Raw genomic sequence first — 23,138 nt, 5'->3', positions numbered from 1 at the left:
TCAAGTTCGTTTTCTTTTATCAGTCTTCCTGATTCCAATCCTTTAGACTACAGTGAACATACTGGACCCAGGGTTTTATTTTTTCTTTAAAGATTTATTTATTTGAAAGTTACACAGAGAGAGGAGAGGTAGAGAGAGAGAGACAGAGAGGTCTTCCATCTGATGGTTCACTCCTTAATTGGCTGCAATGGCCGGAGCTGCGCTGATGCGAAGCCAGGAGCCAGGAGCTTCCTCTGGGTCTCCCATGAGGGTGCAGGGCCCCAAGGACTTGGGCCATCTTCCACTGCTTTCCCAGGCCACAGCAGAGAGCTGGATTGGAAGTGGAGCAGCCAAGTCTTGAACCGGTGCCCATATGGGCACTGCAGGCTAGGGCGTTAACCTGCTGTACCACAGCGCCAGCCCTGGTCCCAGGGTTTTAATAGAATACTTGAGAACAGTGTGGATGAAGCCTGTCTGTAAGCAAGGCTAGCTGGCATATTTTCTGCTTCAAATTCTGATTTATTTATTTATTTATTTATTTATTTTTTGCCAGGCAGAGTGGATAGTGAGTGCTGTTGGTTCATCCTCCAATGGCCGCTGCGGCCGGCATATCTCGCTGATCCGAAGCCAGGAGTCAGGTGCTTCTCCTGGTCTCCCATGCGGGTGCAGGGCCCAAGCACTTGGGCCATCCTCCACTGCCTTCCTGGGCTATAGCAGAGAGCTGGCCTGGAAGAGGGGCAACCGGGATAGAGTCCGGCGCCCCAACCGGGATTAGAACCCGGTGTGCCATTTGATCTGGTGAAGATAAATGTTGTACTGCTACATATATGATGCTGGGGACCAGGGGTGGCATCACTGAAAACTTTTTGGAAATGCAGCTGCTGCAAGTAGGACAGAGTCCTACAGAACCCGAATGTCCATATTAACAAGACCTTCCAGGGTTTCTATCTACATGTTGTTTGAGAAGCCCTGATGACTCTGTACTTTTGAGGAATTAAAAAATATTTTGACCTGGTGCAGTGTAAAACTTAAGAGCTATTTTGTATACTATTACCCAGTTCTAGAGAATTAGTCTTGTGCTATGCTTCTCATACCTGGCACCTAACCCAGCATTATCATCTAGGAATTTGCTAAGAAAGCATATTCACAGGCCCCATCTGTTGCCTGGGGATGGGATCTCCACCCCCCACTCCCCCCTTTAAAGATTTATTTATTTGAAAGATAACAGAAACACATCATCAAACACATCAAGTGGCCACAACAGCCAGGTCTGGGGCATATTAAATCCAGGAGCTGGGAACTCAATCCTGGTCTCCCATGTGGGTGGCAGGGTCCCAAACATTAGGATGTTTGTTCAGAAATGTAAAACATGTAAAAAGACTTAGAAAGCTTCAGATACTGACCTCTGATCCTCCTAGGCTAGTGGGTGAAGAGGATCAGGATAGAAGTTGAAAATTCTTTCTACCTTTACTGGACAAGGGGATTGCTTTGGCCTTGACCTGCAGTTGCAAGCAAATCTGCTGGGGCTGCTTGAGAATTGTTTTGCTCTCCTGAGGAATCAGACTCATACTTTTTTTTTTTTTTTAAGATTATTTATTTATTTATTTGACAAGTAGAGTTACAGAGAGTGAGAGAGAGAAAAAGGTCTTCCTTATGTTGGCTCATCCCCCAAATGGCTGCTACGGCTGGCGCCACGCCGATCCAAAGCCAAGAGCCAGGCCCTTCTTCCTGGTCTCCCATGCAGGTACAGGGGCCCAAGCACTTGGGCCCTCCTCCAATGCCCTCCTGGGCCACAGCAGAGAGCTGGACTGGAAGAGGAGCAACCGGGACTAGAACCCGGCACCTATATGGGATGCTGGCGCCACAAGCGCAGGATTTGCCAAGTGAGCCACAGCACCGGGCTCAAGGCTCATACCTTTTTAAAAATGTTTCTAATTCAAATGGCAAAACAGCAGCACTAGGTACAGCAGAGAATCTGCACACCCGGAAGGAATAGTTCTGGAGGCAAGACTGTCTAGCTTATGGATGTCCTTGCCATCCATAAGAAAGCAGAAATTCCACCACTTCCGTACTTTTACTTACCCACTCAGAGAGACATGGGCTGTTTACCTGGCTGTCCAGAAGCTAAGTGTTAGAGCTAAAAAACTATATTCAATTGCATGGCTCTGCTGTATTCCTAGTAGACACATTGTTATTCAGGTAACAGTAACACCTGTAATCCTTGTCAGCTTCTGTATTTCTCAGTCTAAACTCTTAAAGGAACTATAAATTTTCTACTTAATGTGTATCTTAGTTCTGCTTTCTTGATAAGGCATGCATTTAAAAATTCATTCTATTACCCAGTTGGAGATTACTGAGTCACTTAGAGTTCTGACCTGCACTGTTACTAACTCAAATCTCCTGGAATTTCCAGCTCAGCCCCCTGAAACCTATGAAATGCAGTCAGTACATGATTCAGTTTAGTTGAAAAAGTCTACTCCCAGCCATCATTGAGCTAGTAAACCACACAGTCAGTGCCCACATTGGAATCCTGAAGCTCGAAATATGAAGTGTCTTTTATTGAGAAATGCATAGGAAAAAGCAGTTTCAAGCTGTACAGTAAAAATGGTTCTCTGATATGTGTACACAATGGATCAACCATAATGTTGCACTCAGAAAACTTCCTTAATCCAGAAAGGGCTTCATGTGTATTTGCCAAATACCTCAGTGGAAGGATGGACCAAGGATGACACCTCTGGTGTCACCTACAGAGGCAGTAACTTACGGGAAACAGTGTTGATCTAACACAGCAGCCAGCACGGCAAGGCTCACTGAGTGCTGCAGACAGGCACAGGAGCTACCATTTCAAAATTATTTAGTCTGAGAATAAGCAGATCTCTTTTAAGCTTTATTATGTCCTGTTTACATTCTTGCTGCTTCTTAGACCCTTGTTACCTTATGAAAGGATAAGGCCATGTGTGGAGACTGTCTTAGCAAGAAATCAGACCTCCCTCCCATCACCATGTTGGATGGGGTTAGTCATCCTTCGGGGCAGCAAATCCACATTTATTCAGTAACTTGACTGTAACATGCCTCTCTTGCTTTGATCAGTTGCTTTACACTTAGCTTTTTCTTTTTTTAAGCACAGAAATTCACCAGGGCTAGTAGAAAATTTCAAGTAATAAAAAAACTTACTTTGTTAAATAATCCTCATGCATATCATTCCACATTGTGGAAAAAAATCAAATATACAGTCTGGACACATTGTTGAAGTTTCCAAATACGGCACCCATACTTACTTCTGTATTTTATAACGTATTAGGGCCACCATGCCCCCTTACAAACTATAATAGATGACAGGCTAAAACTGCAAGGGGTTCACAGATGAAACCTGACATTTGAAAGATGTGCCAGAAGAATTCCAAACTGCTCCCAAGATAGAATTTAGGGGTACATCTGAGAACTTCATCCAGTCCTTCTTGTGGGGTCACTGCAGCTGCACTCTGTATGCACCTATCAGCAACTTGACCTAGGAAGAGAGAAGTAGTGTGTGTGAGCAACAGCCGGAGTCACTGACTTGGTTATTAGTTCACACATTACTGTGATTTTAATAAAAACTGCACGTGTTCATGACTGAGGTCATCCAATAGCTATTATCAGATAGCATTTCAATCGAGCTTCCTGTCACAGAGACATCAGTGACCTTCTGGCAATACTACTCAAAAGCTCAGGACAGGACTCAACACAGCTGGAGAGCTGCTCTTGCCAGACACAGCCTTGGCCCTGATCTTGCCATATTATTTACATTTGGGCTTTATAGTGTACCCAGCATCACCACCCTGGCATACTTGTCTCCAGTACATGTGTGCACACTGTACTTGGCAGGAGGAAGGGACACTGTGACATTCTTGAAATTTTTTTCTAATGATAACATAACCTGGCATAACAATTTGAGAAAACAGTATGAAGAAAGGATTTCACCTTTGCTGAGGGTGCTTCCGTCAACCTTATGAAGAGTTTATTGGGGCCCGCAACAGGGCTGAATGAGTAAACAAAATGACTATCCTATAGTGGAAAAGACAGAAAAAAGGCAGTATTTTTAAGATGAACTGCTACTTCTAGACTATAATAACGATTTTAAACAGGCAAAAGAAATTACTAAGACTCTAATGGTATAAAAGAATAACTTTTTTAATTTCATATGAGTCAATGTGCTCTAAATTCTTTTCTCTCCAACAAAATCCAGATAAATACAGAACATATAAGCAGTAGTGTCCATATATTCTTAATTTTGCTGAATTTAGCCCAAGGAAAGAATTCCAAAAGTGGCAAAAAAGGAATGTGTTCAAATATTTGAGAAAAAATTTTGTGATATTAAAATATACTTATACAAATAGATTAATTATACAATAGAAGTCAGCATAATTATGACCAATGTTAAACAGAAAGCATAATATTTAAAATCGGAATGTTTCCAATTTATGTTTCTTGAGCCCCAAGAATTTATATTCAAAAAAACCAAACATTTAGAAACACTTAGAAAATTCAGGAAAATTTGGCTTTAAGTATACCACTGGATCAATTATGTATTAATTGAAAATTAAGTGACCTATACTTTAGAAACTACAGAAAATCTTACCAGAAAAACAGGAAGTTGAAATTTATCATTTAGAACAACAGCTTGTACACTGCATGGTCCACAGAGCCGAGCAATAACTTCTTTACCCAGAAAGTTTGCATGGAAAATAAAGAGCAGGATACCAGAGCCTGAGTAGGGGAAATGTGAGGTTATTACCAGTGCCCTGAGCAGATTGGCTTACCCACCCACCCTGATGCCCAGTCTCAGTTTGTGTCTGTCACCTGGCAGTTTTCAAAGCCACAGCCATTTTCCTCCAAGTCCCTATGATAGCTCCTGAGAAAGACTTTGTGTAACTGTTATCTAAAAGTTGTTGTCACAGCTGGTGTTGTAGCACAGCACATTATTACACCACTGCTTGGGATGCCTGCCCTCCCTCTGAGTGTTGGCATACAGTGTGAAACTTTATTCAATATCCCAAATACCTGAAATTCATCTTTTTTTTTAAAGGTTTATTTATTCGAAAGGCAGAGTTATAGAGAGGCTGGTTCACTCTCCCAAATGTAAAGGCTAAAGCTGAGCTGATCTGAATCCAGGAGCTTTTTCAGGGTCTACCACAGGGGTGCAGGGGCCCAAGGGCTTGGGCCATCTTGCACTGCTTTCCTAGGCCATAGCACATACCTGGATCAGAAGTGGAACAGCTGGGACACAAACCGGTACCCATATGGGATGCCAGCACTGAAGGCAGCAGCTTTACCTGCCACGCCCAGCGCCGGCCCCATGAAATTCATCTTTGAAAACAAAGTCATGTTAAAAATCTAGACTTTGATCAAATAGTGATCTAGGCCAGTTATCAAGAAGAGACTTTGAGAGACCCCCCAGAAACCATTTGTCCTAGTCCCAGGAAAAAAATTGTTCCTTCTTCTAGCTTGGCAATGCAGCTTCCCTGCTGAGAGCACTAAGGATCACAGGAGAGGACAAGGATCAAGACGCAGGGACTGTCTTACTCTGTCTTGCACTCAAATCCCACTACAAAAAAGCAAATGGAGTCCAAGGGTGGTACTCCCAGAGCAGGCTGCTACAGGCCAGGCAGCCCAAATGGGGACTGGGGTCTACAGTGAAACCCAGAAGATTCTCTTCTTAAGGTCATGTTTGTATTTCTCCCAGTCAAAATGAGTTAAATCTAAGTTTGTCAGTCAGTTTTACTCTTGACATAAATATTTGTATTTCATAGAAAGTGACATAAGGGACTCTAATCAAATTGCTAAGAGCTGTTTCACTATAATTTTCTTCCCAGCCAACAAGGCACAGTGGCACTCTGGGTTAAGCTGCCATCTGTGACACCAGCATTCTGCAGCAGAATGACTGTTCCATTTCTGATCCAGCTCCCTGCTAGTATGCCTGGAAAAGGAGTAACTACTTGGGACCCTGCTAGGCTTGGATGGAGTTTTACAAACTCCAGCCATTTGGGGAGTGAACCAGGGATTTTTCTGTCTTCTCTCTCTCTCTCTCTTTTTTTTTAATAGGCAGAGTGGCTGGACAGTGAGAGAGAGAGAGACAGAGAGAAAGGTCTTCCTTTGCTGTTGGTTCACTCCTCAGTGGCCACTGTGGCCGGCACACGGCGCTGACCCAAAGCCAGGAGCCAGGTGCTTCTCCTGGTCTCCCATGCGGGTGCAGGGCCCAAGGACTTGGGCCATCCTCCACTGCACTCCCTGGCCACAGCAGAGAGCTGGACTGGAAGAGGAGCAACCAGGACAGAATCTGGCACCCTGACCAGGACTAGAACCTGGTGTGCCGGTGCCGCAGGTGGAGGATTAGCCTATTGAGCTGTGGCGCTGGCCTTCTCTCTCTCTTAAAGATTTATTCATTCACTCCAAAAGCAGAGTTACAGAGAGGCAGAGAGAAGTCCTTCATCTGCTGGCCCACTCTCCAAATGGTCACAACAGCCAGAGCTGGGCTGATCCAAAGCCAGGAGCCTGGAGCCTCCTCCAGGTCCCTCACATGGATGCATAAGCCCGAGCGCTTGGGCCATCTTCTTCTGCTTTCCCAGGCCAGTGCAGAGAGCTGGCCTGGAAGTGAAGCAGCTGGGACTCTAACCAGTGTCCATATGGAGGGCTTTACTGCTACGCCACAATGCCTGCCCCCATGTCATCTTCTCTTACTCTGCCTTTAAAATAAATCAATCTTTGGCTGACAACATTTTTTAAACATGTTTATCCAGTTCTTAAGCACAAACAGCCCCTGCGGAAGCCAAGGTCTGTATATGTAAAATGTCTGTGTGCTTGCAGCCTAAAGCTTTACCAAGGAGAAGGCTGATACTCAGAAAGGCTAGACCTCAGGGCGTCCTCTGAGGAAAATCCACTGGATTGAGGATGACAGGGACAGGGCATCTTTTTCTAGCAAGATTTCATATAAATAAAACTTCTGGTAGATGCAGACATGATACACGTGCAGAATAAAATTGAGTAGCCCAGTTGTGCAAGGCACAGCAAGCAAGAGGTACTGTCAACTGACACGCTTACTGCTGCTGGTGCTCACAACTGGAAGTGCACGTGGGCTATGTAAATAGTCCATGCAACAAATCAGGATTCTTTAATGCCAAGTTCACGAAACACCAAGGCTATTTTTTCTTTAATTAGTACGTTGAATGTCACTTTCTTCACCAGAACAGTTCTGTTGTTTATTTTTTTCATTATTTGAAGGTAGAGTGATGGAGAGGGAGAAGCAGAGACATCTTCCATCTGCTGCATCACTTACCAAATGCCTACAATAGCCAGGGCCCATAGCTCCAAAACCAGGAGCCGCAAATCCATCTGGGTCTCTGACATGGGTATCAGGAACCCAAGTGCTGGGGCCCGTTATCTGGAAGCTGCAGCAGAAGCAGAGCAGTCAGGCCTCAAGGCAGGCAGTCTGACAGGGGACCGGGCATCCCATGCAGCAGCTCAGCGAACATTTGTGAGCATGCCCCTGCTAACTCTTGTTGTAATTACTTCCTTAGGTTTTGTGCAAAGAATGGCTTCTGTGTAGAGGCTTACCTTCTGGTATGTTCTGTGGGGGTTTATAATGGAAATCTGTGGAAAAATCTGGCCCCTCACAGAGCCGATGGCATGCTATTGGGAAAACAGGTTCTAGCAGAGCAAGGCGAGCTTCAAAATAATCCCTTATTGTCTCTTCAGCCACTCTTGAGAGTCTGACGAGACAGGACAGGAAAAATGGTTAATAACATTAGAAAAAGACCTCAGCTATCAATTATTAGACTGTTGAATACCAGTGTGGCCTTCCCAGGTCAACCTTTGACAATCAAGGGGCTAGGCTGTGGTAGAGTGGACAGGTTATGGTGCCACTTATGATGCCAGCATCCCATACTAGAGTGCCAGCTAGTGTACTTCACACCTTCCTGCTAATGTGCCTGGGAAGGCAAGGCTTGGGTGTGGGAAACCCAGATGGAGTCCAAGGCTCCTGGACACTTTGCTATTATTGCCATTTGGGGAGTGAACCAGCAGATTGGAAGAGCAATCAATTGATCGATCGATCGATCAATCTCTCCCTCTCCTCTGACACATGCCTTTCAAATAAGCGAAACTTGGGAAGGAAAAACAAACAAGACTTGAACTCTGCCCGCACCTCCTTCCCTGCTCTATTTCTGTACAGCACCTAGCATCTTACTGCTGTCCTCTCACTGAGCCTGAAATTCCAAGAGGGCAAGTCTTCCTCGTGCTGTCTACACGACCCCAGCTGACTGCACAGAAAATCAGAAATTCGTATCCTCTGTCCTGGGCAAACCAGGAAGGCTGGTGGCTGACCTGGCTGGCTCTGTGTATAAGGGACAGGACAGGTGGCTTCCTAGAATTCCTTCAGTACCTCATGCCATGTGCCTGGTTGGAGGCCGGCAGTGCTTTTTTGGCCTTTGCCTTTTATGTCTCTTGTCTAAAATTTACCTTAATTTTTGCTTAGAATGTGGATGGTACACCTGGAATTGGAGTAATCATAGGCATGAAGATCCAAGTCATTTCCTAAGTACAGAAGACCAGGAGAGGAGAGTGGCCACTGCCCCCAGGTGGCCTACGCGAGGACTCCTGTCACATGAACAATAAGCACCCGCCTGGAGTGAGCTACCATCTGTAATTTCTGAGCAGTGTTGCCAAAAGACTCCTCAGGTAATTAAAAACACTGAACCATCTGTGTTATTAAGTATGACCTTATAATAGAATGAAGTCTAATTTAGAGAATAACTTGAATAAACTACAGTACATACAGACAACGGAATATTAGTGTAAGTTATCAAGCCACGAAAAGCCATGGAAGGAACCTTATCTGCCTATTCCTAGCAGAAAGAAACTAATCTGAGAGGCCCAAATAATATCTCACTCCAACTACTCTGGAAAGGGCAAAACTACGGAGATGGTTAAAACAAAAAATCAGTGGTTGCCAGTGGTTGCATGGAATACAGAGGATTCTTCAGGCAGTGAACGGCAGATGGCAATACATGTCAGCATACACTTGCTAAGCCCACAGAATGTGCAACACCTCGAGGGATACGCCAACTACGAACTCTAGTGATGATGTGTCAGCATACGTTCTTGGGTTGTCACAGATGTGCCGCAAGTGTGGGACACTCGAAAGACCTGCTGTATGTGTACCGAGAATGGGGCATTCGGGAAATCTCTATACCTTCCACTCAATTTTGCTATGAAACTAAAATTGCTGTACAGTCTATTAAGAAAAAAGTTTACACGGGTCTAAGAAAGTGCTAACCAAATAAGAGCAGACTTAAGATTTTTAAACATATTCCTAGATATGCCAGTGTTCACTTTGAAATTTTCTAAGATTTTGATAATTTTGAACATCATTTAAATGCCACTTAGTAAATTTGTGATCTGGGGACAGAAATCCATCAGGATTTGCACTTAATCTTTTCCTGAGAAGTTATATAGGCTATTCTGATGTGTTCAAATAATCTGTGACTTAACCATGGCATAGTCACCTCATACTTACGTCTCTAAGTGGTTCTTCAGCAAGTCATACACAAGCACATTGTTGGACTGCTTTGCGAAATGCAGAGCACTGTTCTGATGCTTTGACAAAATGTTGCAGTCTGCCCCGCATTCAATGACAAGTCGTACAATATCTGAATTTCCTCTTTTACAGGCCTAGGTCGGGGAGGGAAACAGCAATGGTTATTTAATTGTGAACTATGATCCTACCAGAGTTGGTCTCTTTCTCCACATACTCCTGGCAGTTCTCTGGGAAGGGAGGATGAGGAGGGGCAAGAAAACCTGGGGTCCGGCTTCTGCAGGTGTTGTGCTCCTTTTTATTCAGAGAATGGCACAGATCCTCTGTACTGTGTTTGATTAACTTCAGTGGCTGAATCTTCAAGAAATGGGCAGTTTCAAAAAGGATCTTTCAAATCCCAAGACAGACAAACACCAGGCCTTCCTGAGCCACCCTGTGCTGCTGCCCTCAGGGGGAGTTCCCAGTTCCTTTGGAGGCTGTGGACCCTGCCCCGTGCCCTACTGGCTGCACAGACGTGTAGGCATCTGCTATCCGGATGGACCTGGCGATGTTTGAGAAGATACTCTGAGGAGCCCCCTTTTGCTCCACATGGACACCAGTAACAGAATCACATTTTTTAAAAGCCAAGCTCACTCTCCTGAACAGTCAGCATTTCTGTGAACCAAAGATGAAATAAACACAAAGCAGTGAGTGAAGTTTACATTCCAAGTGTGGCCAGAGGTCAGGGGCAGGTGGTCTGGGCCTGCAGAACAGGATCAAAGACCAGTCTGAGGGGCTGGCGCTTTGGTGCAGTGGGTTAATCCTCCGCCTGCAGTGCCGGCATCCCATATGGGCGCCAGTTCTAGTCCCGGCTGCTCCTCCTCTTCTAACCCAGCTCTCTGCTGTGGCCTGGGAAAGCAGTAGAAGATGGCCCAAGTACTTGGGCCCCTGCACCCATGTGAGAGACCTGGAGGAGGCTCCTGGCTTCGCATTGGCACAGCTCCAGCCATTGCGTCCATCTGGGAGTGAACCAGCAGATGGAAGACCTCTGTCTCTCCCTCTCACTGTCTGTAACTACCTCCCAAATAAATAAATAAAATCTTAAAAAAAAAAAAAGGACCAGACTGAGTGCCAGGCCTATTCTGCCTACTCATGACAGACTGGGACCGTACAGACATGCTCAAGGCAGGGGTGACAGAAAGCCGCCTTCCTGGGAGGAGACAGGAAGATGGACCTCTCCCAGCAGAGGTCTGCCTCTCCTATGTCCTAACAGCACCTTAGGCCACAAACTGAGAGCTGCCACAGAGCAGGACTGAGCTGGGACTCAAGGGAGGCAAATGCAAAACTGTCACACAGGAAGGGGTGACAGCAATGTATGGGGCAGTGAGGGCTCCAACCTTCCACTCAAAATATCCGCAAGGTGGGCCTCTGGCTTCTCAATTAAGGTGCCCGTTAGGACCTGCATTCCGTATCAGAAACATGCATTTGTTCTTGGCTGCAGCTCCCTGCTAACGAGGACCAGACCCTGGAACAGTAATGATGGCTTAAGTGTTTAGGTTCCTGCAACCCATGTGGGAAACCTGGATTAAGTTCCCAGCTCACAGCTTTGTTCCCTCATCTCAGGCACATGGAAACTCCCTCTCAAATACATGAATACATAATTACAGGTATCTGCAAACCAGTCCATACCTCATGCTCTCTTCCTGCTCTCGGGTCTCTGCCCCTGCTGGAACTATGGTTTCCCGTCCTGCTCCAGTTCCTGACACACCCAACCCCAACTGCCCCTGACCTGTGTGTCCTGGGCTCACTAGACTGAGCTCAGGGGTACTTCTGTGCCTGCTCTAAATCATAGTACGGACCACACCAAGCCCTAAGGGCTGCTCTGTGGCCACCTCTTCTGCTTATCTGCCAGGTGCTGGGTTCCAGAGACTGTCCTGTCCTCCACGCTGGGCCTGGCTGTGGCAAGTGCCCACATGATCCCCCACCAGTAGTACACAAAAGAATGATCGCATGCAGGACTTACCTTCATGAGTGCAGTCTCACCATTGCTCTGCTGGACATTGACAAAAGCTCCGGCTTCCAAAAGAATAGCCACTGTTGTTAAAAAGTTCTATTAAAATAAACAAACCCAGTTTTAAAATGCATATGAAATTTTTGTTCATCAGGAAAAATACTCAATAGATTGTTTCCCAAGAGAGTGACTGCTGGCCAGTGTTCTCATATCCTAACGCAAGCAAGTACCACCTGAGGTTTGAACATAGCTCCCTTAAAAATCATAGTAGGTTAAGCCTCCACCTACAATACTGGCATCCCACATGGGCACCAGTTCAAGTCCCAGCTGCTCCACTTCTGGTCAATATCCCTGCTGAAGGCCTGGGAAAGCAGCAGAAGATTGTCCAAGTTCTTGGGCCCTTGCACCCACGTGGGAGACCCAGAAGAAGCTCTTGGCTTCAGACTGGCCCAGCTCCTGTTGTTGCAACCATTTGGGAAATGAACCAGCAGATGGCAGACTCCTCTTTTTGTCTGTAACTCTGCATCTCAAATAAATAAATCTTTTAGAATCTATATTTCAAATCATGGACCAAAAGAAATACTAAATTTCAGTCAGAAAAGATGCTGAAATTAGCTAAAACTGAAATTAATGTAGTTACTTCAGAGGCCTTTTCATGATAAATTAGTTGCAACTGGACCAATCACATTTTGGAAATTTGGTTACAAACTGGTCCTGATGATTAAAACCCCACCAAGGGCACCACACTTCACTACGGAATCACGTCACTGGGACGCTGACAGCAGAGCAGCCAAGTCACGGACCTTCTCTGCAGCGTGGATGAGGGCCGTGGTTCCATTCTTCTGCCGCCCGTTCACTTTGGCTCCTTTGGTGATGAGGAGTCGCAGGAGGTCATCTTGCCCGCCTGCAGCAGCAAGCATGACCAGTGTCATCCCACTGGAATCCTTGGTTGGTTTCATTAAAGAGAAAAACTTGTTAATTTTCATTCAGAACAATTTCAGAACCAAGTCTTTTTACCTAAGATACTTCAATGTGAAATCACTAAAATGCATTGATTTAGGCATCTGCTTTGCTTTTTCATTACATTATCCTAATAAACAATCAGATACTAAAAATCTTTGGACTGTCTTTTTATATGTTGTGAAATTTTTCAATATTCCTGTGTTAAGTTCTTAAGGCATATCAACATGTGTACAAGATATAAAATAAACAGTAAATTTTTTGGGAGCAAAGGATCAAATTTTCTAACTAGAAAATCTAAAGCAAGTGGCTTCACAATGATCAGAGTTAAAGGAATTGCATTAAGAGGCAACACACAGTGAGAAGCAGCTATGGCCATATAAAAGTTAGAAAAGAGAGTGAAAAAAGACCATAATAACCACAGTAAGATAACAAAATATCAGAAAACCTATAGGAATTCAAGCGTACTTCAAAAAGTTTGTGGAGGGGCCAGGGCTGTGGCACAGTGGTTTAATCCTCCGCCTGCAGTGCCGGCACCCCATATGGGTGCCAGTTCTAGTCCCAGCTGCTGCTCCTCTTCCAACCCAGCTCTCTGCTGTGGCTTGGGAAAGTAGTAGAAGATGGCCCAAGTGTGTGGGCTCCTGCACCCATGGGGCAGACCAGGAAGAGACACCTGGCTCCTGGCTTCAGATCAGCACAGCTCTGGCCTTTGCAACCATCTGGGGAGTGAACCAATGGAAGGAAGACCTTTCTTTCTGTCTCTCCCTCTCACTCTCTGTAATTCTACCTCTCAAATAAAATTAAAAAAAAAAAAAAAAAAAGTTTGTGGAGAACTTGAATTCAATTGGGTACAAAAATTTTGAAACCCATGTATAGTCACCCCTGCTCCCCGCCATGAAAAGCATTTTCCATGAATTTTGAAGTACCCTTGTACATTGAAAAGAAATAAGCAAGATCTATCTGAAGAAAAAACCCTGGTTTAAAGATGAACAGCTGAGGGGCTTGTGCTATAGTGCAGCACGTTAAGCCATAACCTTCAGTGCCAATATCCCACATGAGTACCGATGCAAGTCTTAGCTGCTCTGCTTCTGATCCATCTCACTGCTAATGGCCTGGGAAAGCAGCAGAAGATGGTCCAAGTTCTTGGGCCCTTGCACCCCACATTGGAGACCTGGAAGAAACTCCTGGCTTCTCGATTCAGCCTGGCCCACTCCCGGCCATTGCAGCCACTGGGGTGTAAGAGATCTCTCTCTCTAACTCTTTCAAATAAATAAGCCTTAAAAAATAATAAAAAGATGAAGAGCTGAACAAATATAGTATGCTATGTTCTATATGTAAGACAAGATATAAATGAAAATATTAATTCTTAGGCAAACTAATCTATATATTTCATGCAATTTTAATCAAAATCCCAACAATTTTGGAACTGTAATCACAAAAGACTAAACCTAATAAACCCAAAACAAAAGCCAAAATATGCTTTCTTTTTTTTTTTGTTTTTTTGTTTTTGTTTTGTTTTGTTTTTTTTGTTTTTTTTTTTTTTTGACAGGCAGAGTGGATAGTGAGAGAGAGACAGAGAGAAAGGTCTTCCTTTTTGCTGTTGGTTCACCCTCCAATGGCCGCTGCGGCCGGCTCATTGCGCTGATCCGAAGCCAGGAGCCAGGTGCTTCTCCTGGTCTCCCATGCGGGTGCAGGGCCCAAGCACTTGGGCCATCCTCCACTGCCTTCCCGGGCCATAGCAGAGAGCTGGCCTGGAAGAGGGGCAACTGGGATAGAATCCGGCGCCCCGACCGGGACTAGAACCCGGAGTGCCGGCGCTGCAAGGCGGAGGATTAGCCTGTTAAGCCACGGCGCCGGCCCCAAAATATGCTTTCTAAGCAAGACAAATAAAAGTCATTCATGAAAAAGGTCAATATCCTCTAAACAACACAGGAGTAAAAACACAAAACTGAAAACTTACAAGAAAATTGAAAAATTAGGTATCACCATGAAAAAAATCCCCATTAGAAATATAGGCAATTGCTGTCAATGAGCAATCACTCTAAGAAACACAAATAGGTACGTGGAGAAGGGAGTCACCCCCATTCCTTGATGTAGCAGAGGAAAGCCAGACAGGTCACAACTCCACCTGTGGTCATAGTGAAGCCTGGAATTACCGGGACTGCAGCTGTATGTTCATACTGTTCTACACTGAAATTCAGATTTTATAAAGTAAACGTGTTACTTTTGTAATTTAAAAAAGGTAATGAAAAGTAAAACTGAATTGTTAAAAAGAACTACTTTTTGTCTTCCTTTCATGGTATCTTCAAAGACATACTACCTCTTGGTCCAGGTTGTATTCTTCATTTGAATTAAGTGCAACCTTTACAGTAATATAATCCCCATTTTTCACAGCATCTCTCAACAAATCTAAAATCAAAGAGCAGAGAAATTAGGTTTTGTATTACCAGTTCTGAGAAAAGGATTTCTTTTTTTTTTTTTTAACTTTTATTTAGTAAATTTCGAAAGTACAACTTTCGGATTATAGCAACTTTCCCCCCCATAACCTCTCTCCTACCCGTAACCATCCCATCTCCCACTTCCTCTCCCATCCCATTCTTCATCAAGATTCATTTTCAATTATTTTTATATACAGATCAACTTAGTATATACTAAATAAAGATTTCATGAGTTTGCACCCACACAAATACACAGTACTGTTTGAAGACTAGTTTCACCATTAATTCTCATAGTACAACACATTAAGGACAGAGATCCTACATGGGGAGTAAGTGCACAGTGACTCCCGTTGTTGATTTAACAACTGACACTCTTATTTATGACGTCAGTAATCACCCGAGGCTCTTGTCATGAGCTGCCAAGACTATGGAAGCCTCTGGAGTTCACAAACTCCAACCTTATTTAGACAAGGCCATAAGCAAAATGAAGTTCTCTCCTCCCTTCAGAGAAAGGTACCTCCTTCTTTGATGGCCCGTTCTTTCCACTGGGATCTCCCTCTCAATAATCTTTCATGTAGGTCATTTCTATGAGTCTGCTGTGTATCCTGCTTCCCATGTTGGATTGTTCTGAGAAAAGGATTTCTAAAACTTCAGAACTACTTACTACTTGGAATTGCATCTGCAATAGTGAAATTCTCATCTTCCCCATCAAGGTGCTTTTGAAAATCTTCCAATTTCATCCACTCCAACTGCAAGTCCATGCCCAAACTCAAAATCTGTTGCCTGCCATCTGGAACACACAATAGCCTTATTAACACATTTCTCAGGAGTGGAAAAAAAAAAACAAAACAATGCTTTTTATTAAATGTGTGGTGTCTTAACCAAAACTTTACTTCTAATAAGTCTTATAAAAATGGGTCTTTCCTTCTTTTAAAAAAATTTGAGAGGCAGATCTCCTTCATAGGTGGCAGGAACCCATCACCTGCTGTCTCCCAGGACAGACATTAGAGGAAGCAAAGCTGGGAATTGACCCCAGGCACATCAATGTGGGATACAAATGTCCCAAGCAATGTTTTTTTTTTTTTTTTTTTTTTTTTTTTTTAAGATTTATTTTATTTATTTGAAAGGCAGAGTTACAGAGGGAGGTAGAGACGGAGAGAGAGAGAGGTCTTCCATACACTGGATCACTCCCCAAACGGCTGCAACGCAAATGGCTGGGCGGGCAGAAGCCAGAAGTCAAGAGCTTCTTCCAGGTCTCCCATGTGTGTGCAGGGGCCCAAAAGCACTCGGGCCATCCTTCACTGCTTTCCCAGGTGCATTGGTGGAGAGTAAGATTGGAAGTAGAACAGCCAGGACTGGAACCGGCACCCACAGGGGATGCCAGCCTGCAGACCAGGGATTTAACCTGCAGTGCCACAGCACTGGCACTACCAAGCAGCATCTTAAATACAGTCTCAAATGCCTACCTCAGTTGCTAGTTTTATACAGTCAATTTTATTGTTACTGTAATAATTAGCTTTGGCTTTTCCTGAGTCTTCCACATAAATTTTAGAATTAGGATTCTGGTTGGAACTGCAGTGATGCCACTAACCAGTTTGAAGAAAATGACAGATTAGTAAAATTGTTTGCCTATTAATAAAAATAGTGTATATGTAGATTTTAGTGATTTTCAGGAAATCTTCGTGATTTTTTCCATACAGGTCTTGTTTTACCTTTTATGAATAATATTCTTAGTAAATGTACTGCTTTTGAAAATGCTTTTAATAAGTCTATTTGTTATTATGTAGAAATGTGTATGTAGATAGAAAATACTTGGACAACTGATTTTTGTGTATTTATCTTATATCCAGCCACCATGCTGAGCTTTCCGTATTTCTTTCTTTTTTTTTTTTTTTTTGACAGGTAGAGTGGACAGTGAGAGAGAGAGACAGAGAGAAAGGTCTTCCTTTTGCCGTTGGTTCACCCTCCAATGGCCGCCGCGGTAGCGCGCTGAGTCCAGCGCACCACGCTGATCCGATGGCAGGAGCCAGGTGCTTCTCCTGGTCTCCCATGGGGTGCAGGGCCCAAGGACTTGGGCCATCCTCCACTGCACTCCCTGGCCACAGCAGAGAGCTGGCCTGGAAGAGGGGCAACCGGGACAGGATCGGTGCCCCAACCGGGACTAGAACCCGGTGTGCCGGCGCCGCAAGGCGGAGGATTAGCCTAGTGAGCCGCGGTGCCGGCCGAGCTTTCCGTATTTCTAATAATTTCTTCGTAGATTCTTTTGGATTAGTGGTGACACAAGGTATCCTTGGATTGGACCTGATCTAAGAAAAATGTTTCACCATTACAAAAGATGTTTGCTACAGGCTTAATGCTGTTTATCAACTCGAAGTTCTCTTTACTCAGTTTGCTAGATTCTGTCTTTTAAAAAAATTATTTATTTGAAAGGCAGAGTTACAGAGATGGGGGTAGAGAGAGATAGCAAGAGAGAAAATCTTCGATCCACTGGTTCATTCCCCAGATGGCTGCAAAGGCCACTGCTAGGCCAGGCTTAAGCCAGAAGCCAAGAACTTCATCTGGGTCTCCTATATCGCTGTCAGAGGCCCAAACACTTGGGCCATCTTCCCTTGCTTTTCCCAGGCTGTTAGCATAGAGCTGGATCAGGAGTGGAGCAGCCAGGGGCTGGCAGTTTTGCACTGTGAGTTAAAGCCCTGGTCTACAGCAATAGCATCCCTTGTGGGCAGAGATTCAAGTCCCAGCTGCTCCACTTCCAATCCATCTCCCTGCTAATGTGCCTGGGAAAATCAGTGGAGGATGGCCCACGTGCTTGGGCCCCTGCACCCACATGGGAGACCTGGATGAACTCCTGGTTCCTGGCTTATGCCCAGCCCAGCCCCAGCCATTGTGGCCATTTGGGAAATGAACCAGCAGATGGAAGATCTCTGTCTCTCCGTTCCTCTAATTCTTTCAAATAAAATAAATAAACTTTTAAAAAAATGGGGTACAGCACAGTGGGTTAAACTGCCACATGCAATGCAAGCATCCTATAGTGAAGCACTAGCGTGAGTACTGCCTGCTCTGCTTCCTTTCTAGTCTCTGCTAATGTGCCTGGGAAAGCAGCAGAAGATGGCCGAAGTACCTGACTGCTACCCATGTGGGAGACCCAAATGGAGTTCTGGGTTCCTGGCCCCAGCCATCGTGGCTGTTTCAGGAGTGAACCAGCAGTTGAAGATCTTTCTGTCGCCTTCTGTCACACTCTTCCTTTTAAACTATAAATAAATGTACAAAAGAAAATAGAAATAAAATCAAGAATGATATTCAGGGTCAGACATTTAGCCTAGCAGTTAAAGATGCCTGAATCCTATACTAGAGTATCTGGGTTCTAGCTCCTGACTCCAGCTCCTGGTATTGTAGACCCTGGGAGGCAGCAGGTGTAACTCAAGTAATTAGGTTCCTGCCACCCACATGTGAAACCTGGATTGCATTCCTGGCTCCTGGCTCCTGGCTTTGGCTTAGGTCAGCCTCAGCTGTTAGTGGTCATTTGGGTAGCAAACCTACAAATGGGAGCTCTCCCTCTGAAATACTTTTTTTTAAAAAATAAAGAAAAATGAGAGCCTAGACTAATAAACAAGTCTTTAAAAAAAAGTGCTATTAAATAACATTCACCTTGGGAGTTGCTGTTGTGGTATAGTGGGTTAAGCCATCACCTGTGATACCAGCATCTCATATGGGTGCCAGTTCAAGTCCTGGATGCCCCACTTCTGATCCAGTTCCCTGCTAATGGCCTCAGGAGAGCTGCAGAAGATGGCCCAGGTGGCAGATGAAGCTCTTCACTTCTGGCTTTAGCCTGGCCCAGCACTGGCCACTGCAGCCATCTGGGGAGTGAACCAGCAGATGGAAGATTCTCTAACTTATTAGCCTTTCAAATAAATAATCTTAAAAAACAAACAAACAAACAAAAAAAAAAAAACTACTTCCACCTTAACAATTCCTAAGGAAAACCAAACTTGTTTGTAAGAGATTACAAAATGAAATAAACAAAAAAAAAAAGAATCAGATTCAGTTTGCTAGTATTATCTGGGATCTGAATCCTTCAACAACAAAAAAGAAAGATTTATTTTATTTGAAAGGCAGAGTAACAGAGATCTTCCAAATGGCTACAACAGCTGTCAGGGGGCTGGGCCAGGCCAAAGCCAGGAGCCTGGAACTCCATCTGGCTCTCCCATGTGGGTGGCAGGGGCCCAGGTACTTAGGGCATCTTCTGTTGTTTTCCCAGGCACAACAGCAGGGTAAAGCAGCAGGGACTTGAACCAGTACTCTTGGTATGGGGAAGGTGACACTGCAAGGAGTGGCTTAACCTGGTGTGCCACATCGCAGGCCTCAAGCATCTGAATTTGAGTTTGGCCTGTCATTTTCCTTCCATTCACAGTTTTTGTCTGGTATTAATGGTCTCTCAGAACAAGTTAATGTTGTATATTCTGAGGAAGATGTAGATTGGTAGCACTTGCATATAAAACCCTCTGGGCCTGGTGTTAAATTTGTGAAGTTATTTTAATTACTATTTCATGCTAAGTTACAATTTTTCATTCAGTTTTGTGAAATTGTATTTTCTGGGAATGTTCCCACATTCAGTTTTCAATCTATCCCAAGAAACTCCCTATTGAATTTTTTCATTTGTACACAATATGCATTTGTGTTATTTTATTTGAAATACTGTTCCCCTCACCCATGCCAGAAACTTATTAGTCTTTTCAATACAAAGTTTGATCCTATTAACATCTCTGGTTTATTCTGTCCTAGTTATAAATACCTAAGTACCCTTTTAACTTCTACTCCCTACTGTCAATCATTCTATATCAGGTCCTTCCCTTCATCTCAGTTGATTCCAAAGCCCTCTGGACAGGGTTTACACTATAAATTTATTATTAATAAATACTACTTACTGTAAAGTTAAAAGGGCAAAATATATATATATATATAAATATAAATAAGTCTATGCTTGTAATAAATTTTTTGTATGTAACGTTCTGAAATCTAGAAAGACATAGGCTGGTGGAAATGAAAAGTCAGGTACAAAATCAGAAATCTTATAGTTTCTAAATGTGCTGAGCAAATGATAGGAACTCAGAAAATATTTGATCCGGTGACCAAAGTCTTCAAAAATAGTTGCTTGTTCAAGATAAAAATAAGTCTTCTATTCCATTATTTTCTCATCTTGTGATCAGAATTACAAAAGAATGTACTGCACTATCCTTCAAACCCTCCCACACAGACTCACCCAAGTTCTCGTCTGAGTGGCACACACTGTCCAAAACCTCCTGATCCCCCTCTGCTGCAATGTGTGCCCAAGTATCAGTTTCTTCTCTTGTATTCCTCCTCTCTTTCAATGACTGCTTGTTTTCCTTGGTTTTCTGGTCTTCTGTGGTTTTACAATCCAGTGGTAGTTCTTCTTTTTTTCGACTATTTTCAGGAACATCATTTTTTTCTTCTGGAGTTTTTTTAAATAAATCAAATGCAGTTTTAATTTCCTTAAATGCTGGTGAGAAGATTAAATTGGTGGCAAGTTTGAGACACAAAAGAAAATATGGGTAAGTGTTAAACATATTTTCTTAGCTTTCACTAAGATATATATATATATTTATAAAGCAAGATCAAGATTTACTATCAAAGTTACAAACCACTTCTACCAATCTTTCTTCTGTCTGCTTAACATTTAAAATTGAGTTTTAATCAGTTGTTCTGAACACATCTAGCTGTGACACAGGCCTTCTGCCGATGACCCCAGTCATACCAGCTTTCCTACTGCTGCCTGGCTACAACTGCCTGCTGGAGCTCGTGCAATCAGAGCATTGCTGCAGCTGGTAAAATTCTACCTGATGTCAATTTTAAACTAAAAATCAAAGTGGAAAAATGGCAAAACACTAGGCCTAGTGTAATAATTCAAAAAGAGAACAAAATTAAGAATAACTCTATTACAAAGTCTGGGTATACGGGAAATAGTTTCTATTAGCAGGGTGTCCTGAAAAACAGACTCCTTGCTAGTTCCACCATGAATGGGACAAGCAGTTCTATGTAAGGGTGTTTCATTCAATTTGACATTGACACAGAAGAAAAAGGCGATGAGCCAGGTCCAGTTCCACAGTATTTTGAATCTCCAATAACTCTGTTGAATGGTAGGTCCTGAAGATTTTGTTTTGAGCAGAGTCTTTAAAATACAGTCACCTGACACATGACCCATTGAAACAGCCACTGCTCCTTCTGAAGTTCCATTACCTGCTATTATTGCCAAGCCCCTGTTAGGCTTAGAACAAAGCCTACTCTTAATATTACTTCAGTTACATACAGCACTCAGGAGAAAGCCCAAGGGAAATTACCCACCCCTTAGAATCACTACTTCCAAGAGAACCTGTGCTCTAAGTACTTTTGGTCCATAAACTAAGTATTTATCTGCTGGAGCTCACTCAAACACTGTAACAGTGATATTTAAATGAAATACTTGTTCCAGTATTAACATGTGGTTTGGATTCTGAATTATCCTATCTTGAATTGACCCAAAATGTATATTTGGTATTTACACAGATGACATTTTAAAAATACAAGTTTTATTTAGCCCCCACTATAAAAGTCATATTTACTATAACTAATTCCTCTAATTCTAATCTGTTCTAGTATCACACTGAAAAGGAAGAAGAACAAAGTGAATAGAAAGAGAAAAATGTATTAAAGAAAGAATGTAAACTGTTATGTAACAAACTTACATAGCTGCTTAAAGTCTTCCGTGAACAAAGCTCCCAGTTCTTAACAATGGTTAGACAGATACTTTCGTATAAAATGGCAAGATAAATGGTAAAACATTGGTATTTACACTCACTCTTTAATCCCTTTGGCTCTTTTCGGCTTTTCTCTTCCTTGTCTGAATCATGCCTTTTTTGATATTTTTCTTTGGGTTCATTTTTTTTGGTCTCTTTCTCCTGAAAAAGATGTATTTAGGATCCAAAACAGGAATAGATGAAGACTACTTGTAGAATTCTTTATTTAATGGAGACTAAGCCTGTGACTACAAAATAAATCAAAATTATGTAATTGTGTATATGAAATGCATGAACCTGTTTTCTTAATATAAATTTTTAAGAACTTTTAAATAACTATTTATAAGCAAAAAATAATAATAATGTATGAACAGCTGAACTCTATATTTGAAAACTAAACTACAGGTCTCTAATGGCATCAATGATTGCCTTTCTATAGTATGGCCCATGATTACTGGTCATTTTTCACTTGAACTGCTTCCACAATTAGGATTATTCTGGTAAAGATGATTTACAGACCATCTAATTGAAAACCCAAAACCAGTTACCCTACTCTCTTTTAGGAATTTTATGACCAGTGACCAGCATGGTGGTGCAGTGGGTTAAAGCCCCAGCTTGCAGCCCTGGCATCCCATATGGGCCCTCGTTCAAGTCCCAGCTGCCTCACTTGTGATTCAGCTCCCTGTTAATGTGCCTAGAAAAACAGTGGAGAATGGCCCAAGTGCTTGGGCCCCTGCACCCATGTGGGAGACCTGGAAGGAGCTCCTGGCTCCTGGCTTCAGGTCAGCACAGCTCCAGCTGTTGTAACCATTTAGGGAGTGAACCAGTGGATGGAAGACCTTTCTCTCTCTCTCCTTCTCTCAGTAACTCTTTCAAATAAATAAAATAAATCTCTAATTAGAAAAAAAGAATTTCACTATCAAAAATATGATAAAGATAAAACTGATTGTAAAAAAATAAAAAAAATTCCACCTATTCTTATCAACCAAGTAAAGTATGAGTAGTTTTATTTCTCTATGTTCCCCTTTCTGACCCTCAAATAGATATTCATTCTTTATTTACACTGCAGAGGTTACATGACTGTGTTCATACGGATGCATGGCTTTCTTCAATCACATTTTCTAAATGTTCCCATTTGCTACACTGACCTCATAATTAGTGTTCCAATGGCTATAAACCATTTTCCTCCATGGCTAAACAAACTGCTAACAGTTTTTCACTAATGAAGACAATACTGCCCTAAGTATCTTTTTATACACAGCTTTATAATCCTTTAAAAAAGACTTCCTTAAGATAAATTCTAGAAAATATGAATAATGGGGCCAATGTTGTAGTGTGGCAGGTTAAGCCACTGCCTGCGACACCAGCATCCCATATGAGCAAAGGTTTGAATCTCGGCTGTTACACTTCTG

At 43.0% G+C, this 23,138-nt stretch overlaps 1 protein-coding gene across 2 annotated transcripts in view; it reads right to left on the bottom strand.

The window, feature by feature from the left end:
* Positions 1 to 1,596: 1,596 nt before the first annotated feature.
* Positions 1,597 to 23,138, bottom strand: part of MPHOSPH8 (M-phase phosphoprotein 8) — a 37,482-nt gene continuing 15,940 nt past the window's right edge. The window contains exons 4-14 of one of the 2 annotated variants that reach the window (XM_062194496.1): positions 21,789 to 21,888; positions 20,196 to 20,453; positions 15,600 to 15,725; positions 14,818 to 14,906; positions 12,341 to 12,481; positions 11,550 to 11,636; positions 9,530 to 9,684; positions 7,570 to 7,724; positions 4,598 to 4,725; positions 3,940 to 4,023; positions 1,597 to 3,487 (exon numbers count right to left, since the gene is read on the bottom strand). In XM_062194496.1, coding sequence (XP_062050480.1) covers positions 3,446 to 3,487; positions 3,940 to 4,023; positions 4,598 to 4,725; positions 7,570 to 7,724; positions 9,530 to 9,684; positions 11,550 to 11,636; positions 12,341 to 12,481; positions 14,818 to 14,906; positions 15,600 to 15,725; positions 20,196 to 20,453; positions 21,789 to 21,888 — 1,365 coding nt within the window. In that variant the 3' untranslated portion in view covers positions 1,597 to 3,445. The remainder of the gene's footprint in view (positions 3,488 to 3,939; positions 4,024 to 4,597; positions 4,726 to 7,569; positions 7,725 to 9,529; positions 9,685 to 11,549; positions 11,637 to 12,340; positions 12,482 to 14,817; positions 14,907 to 15,599; positions 15,726 to 20,195; positions 20,454 to 21,788; positions 21,889 to 23,138) is intronic. The other variant, XM_062194497.1, reaches the window with a different exon arrangement.

The sequence above is a fragment of the Lepus europaeus genome, chromosome 6 (assembly GCF_033115175.1).
Source record: "Lepus europaeus isolate LE1 chromosome 6, mLepTim1.pri, whole genome shotgun sequence".
NCBI lineage: Eukaryota > Metazoa > Chordata > Mammalia > Lagomorpha > Leporidae > Lepus > Lepus europaeus.
This window is presented reverse-complemented; position numbering and strand designations above follow the sequence as displayed.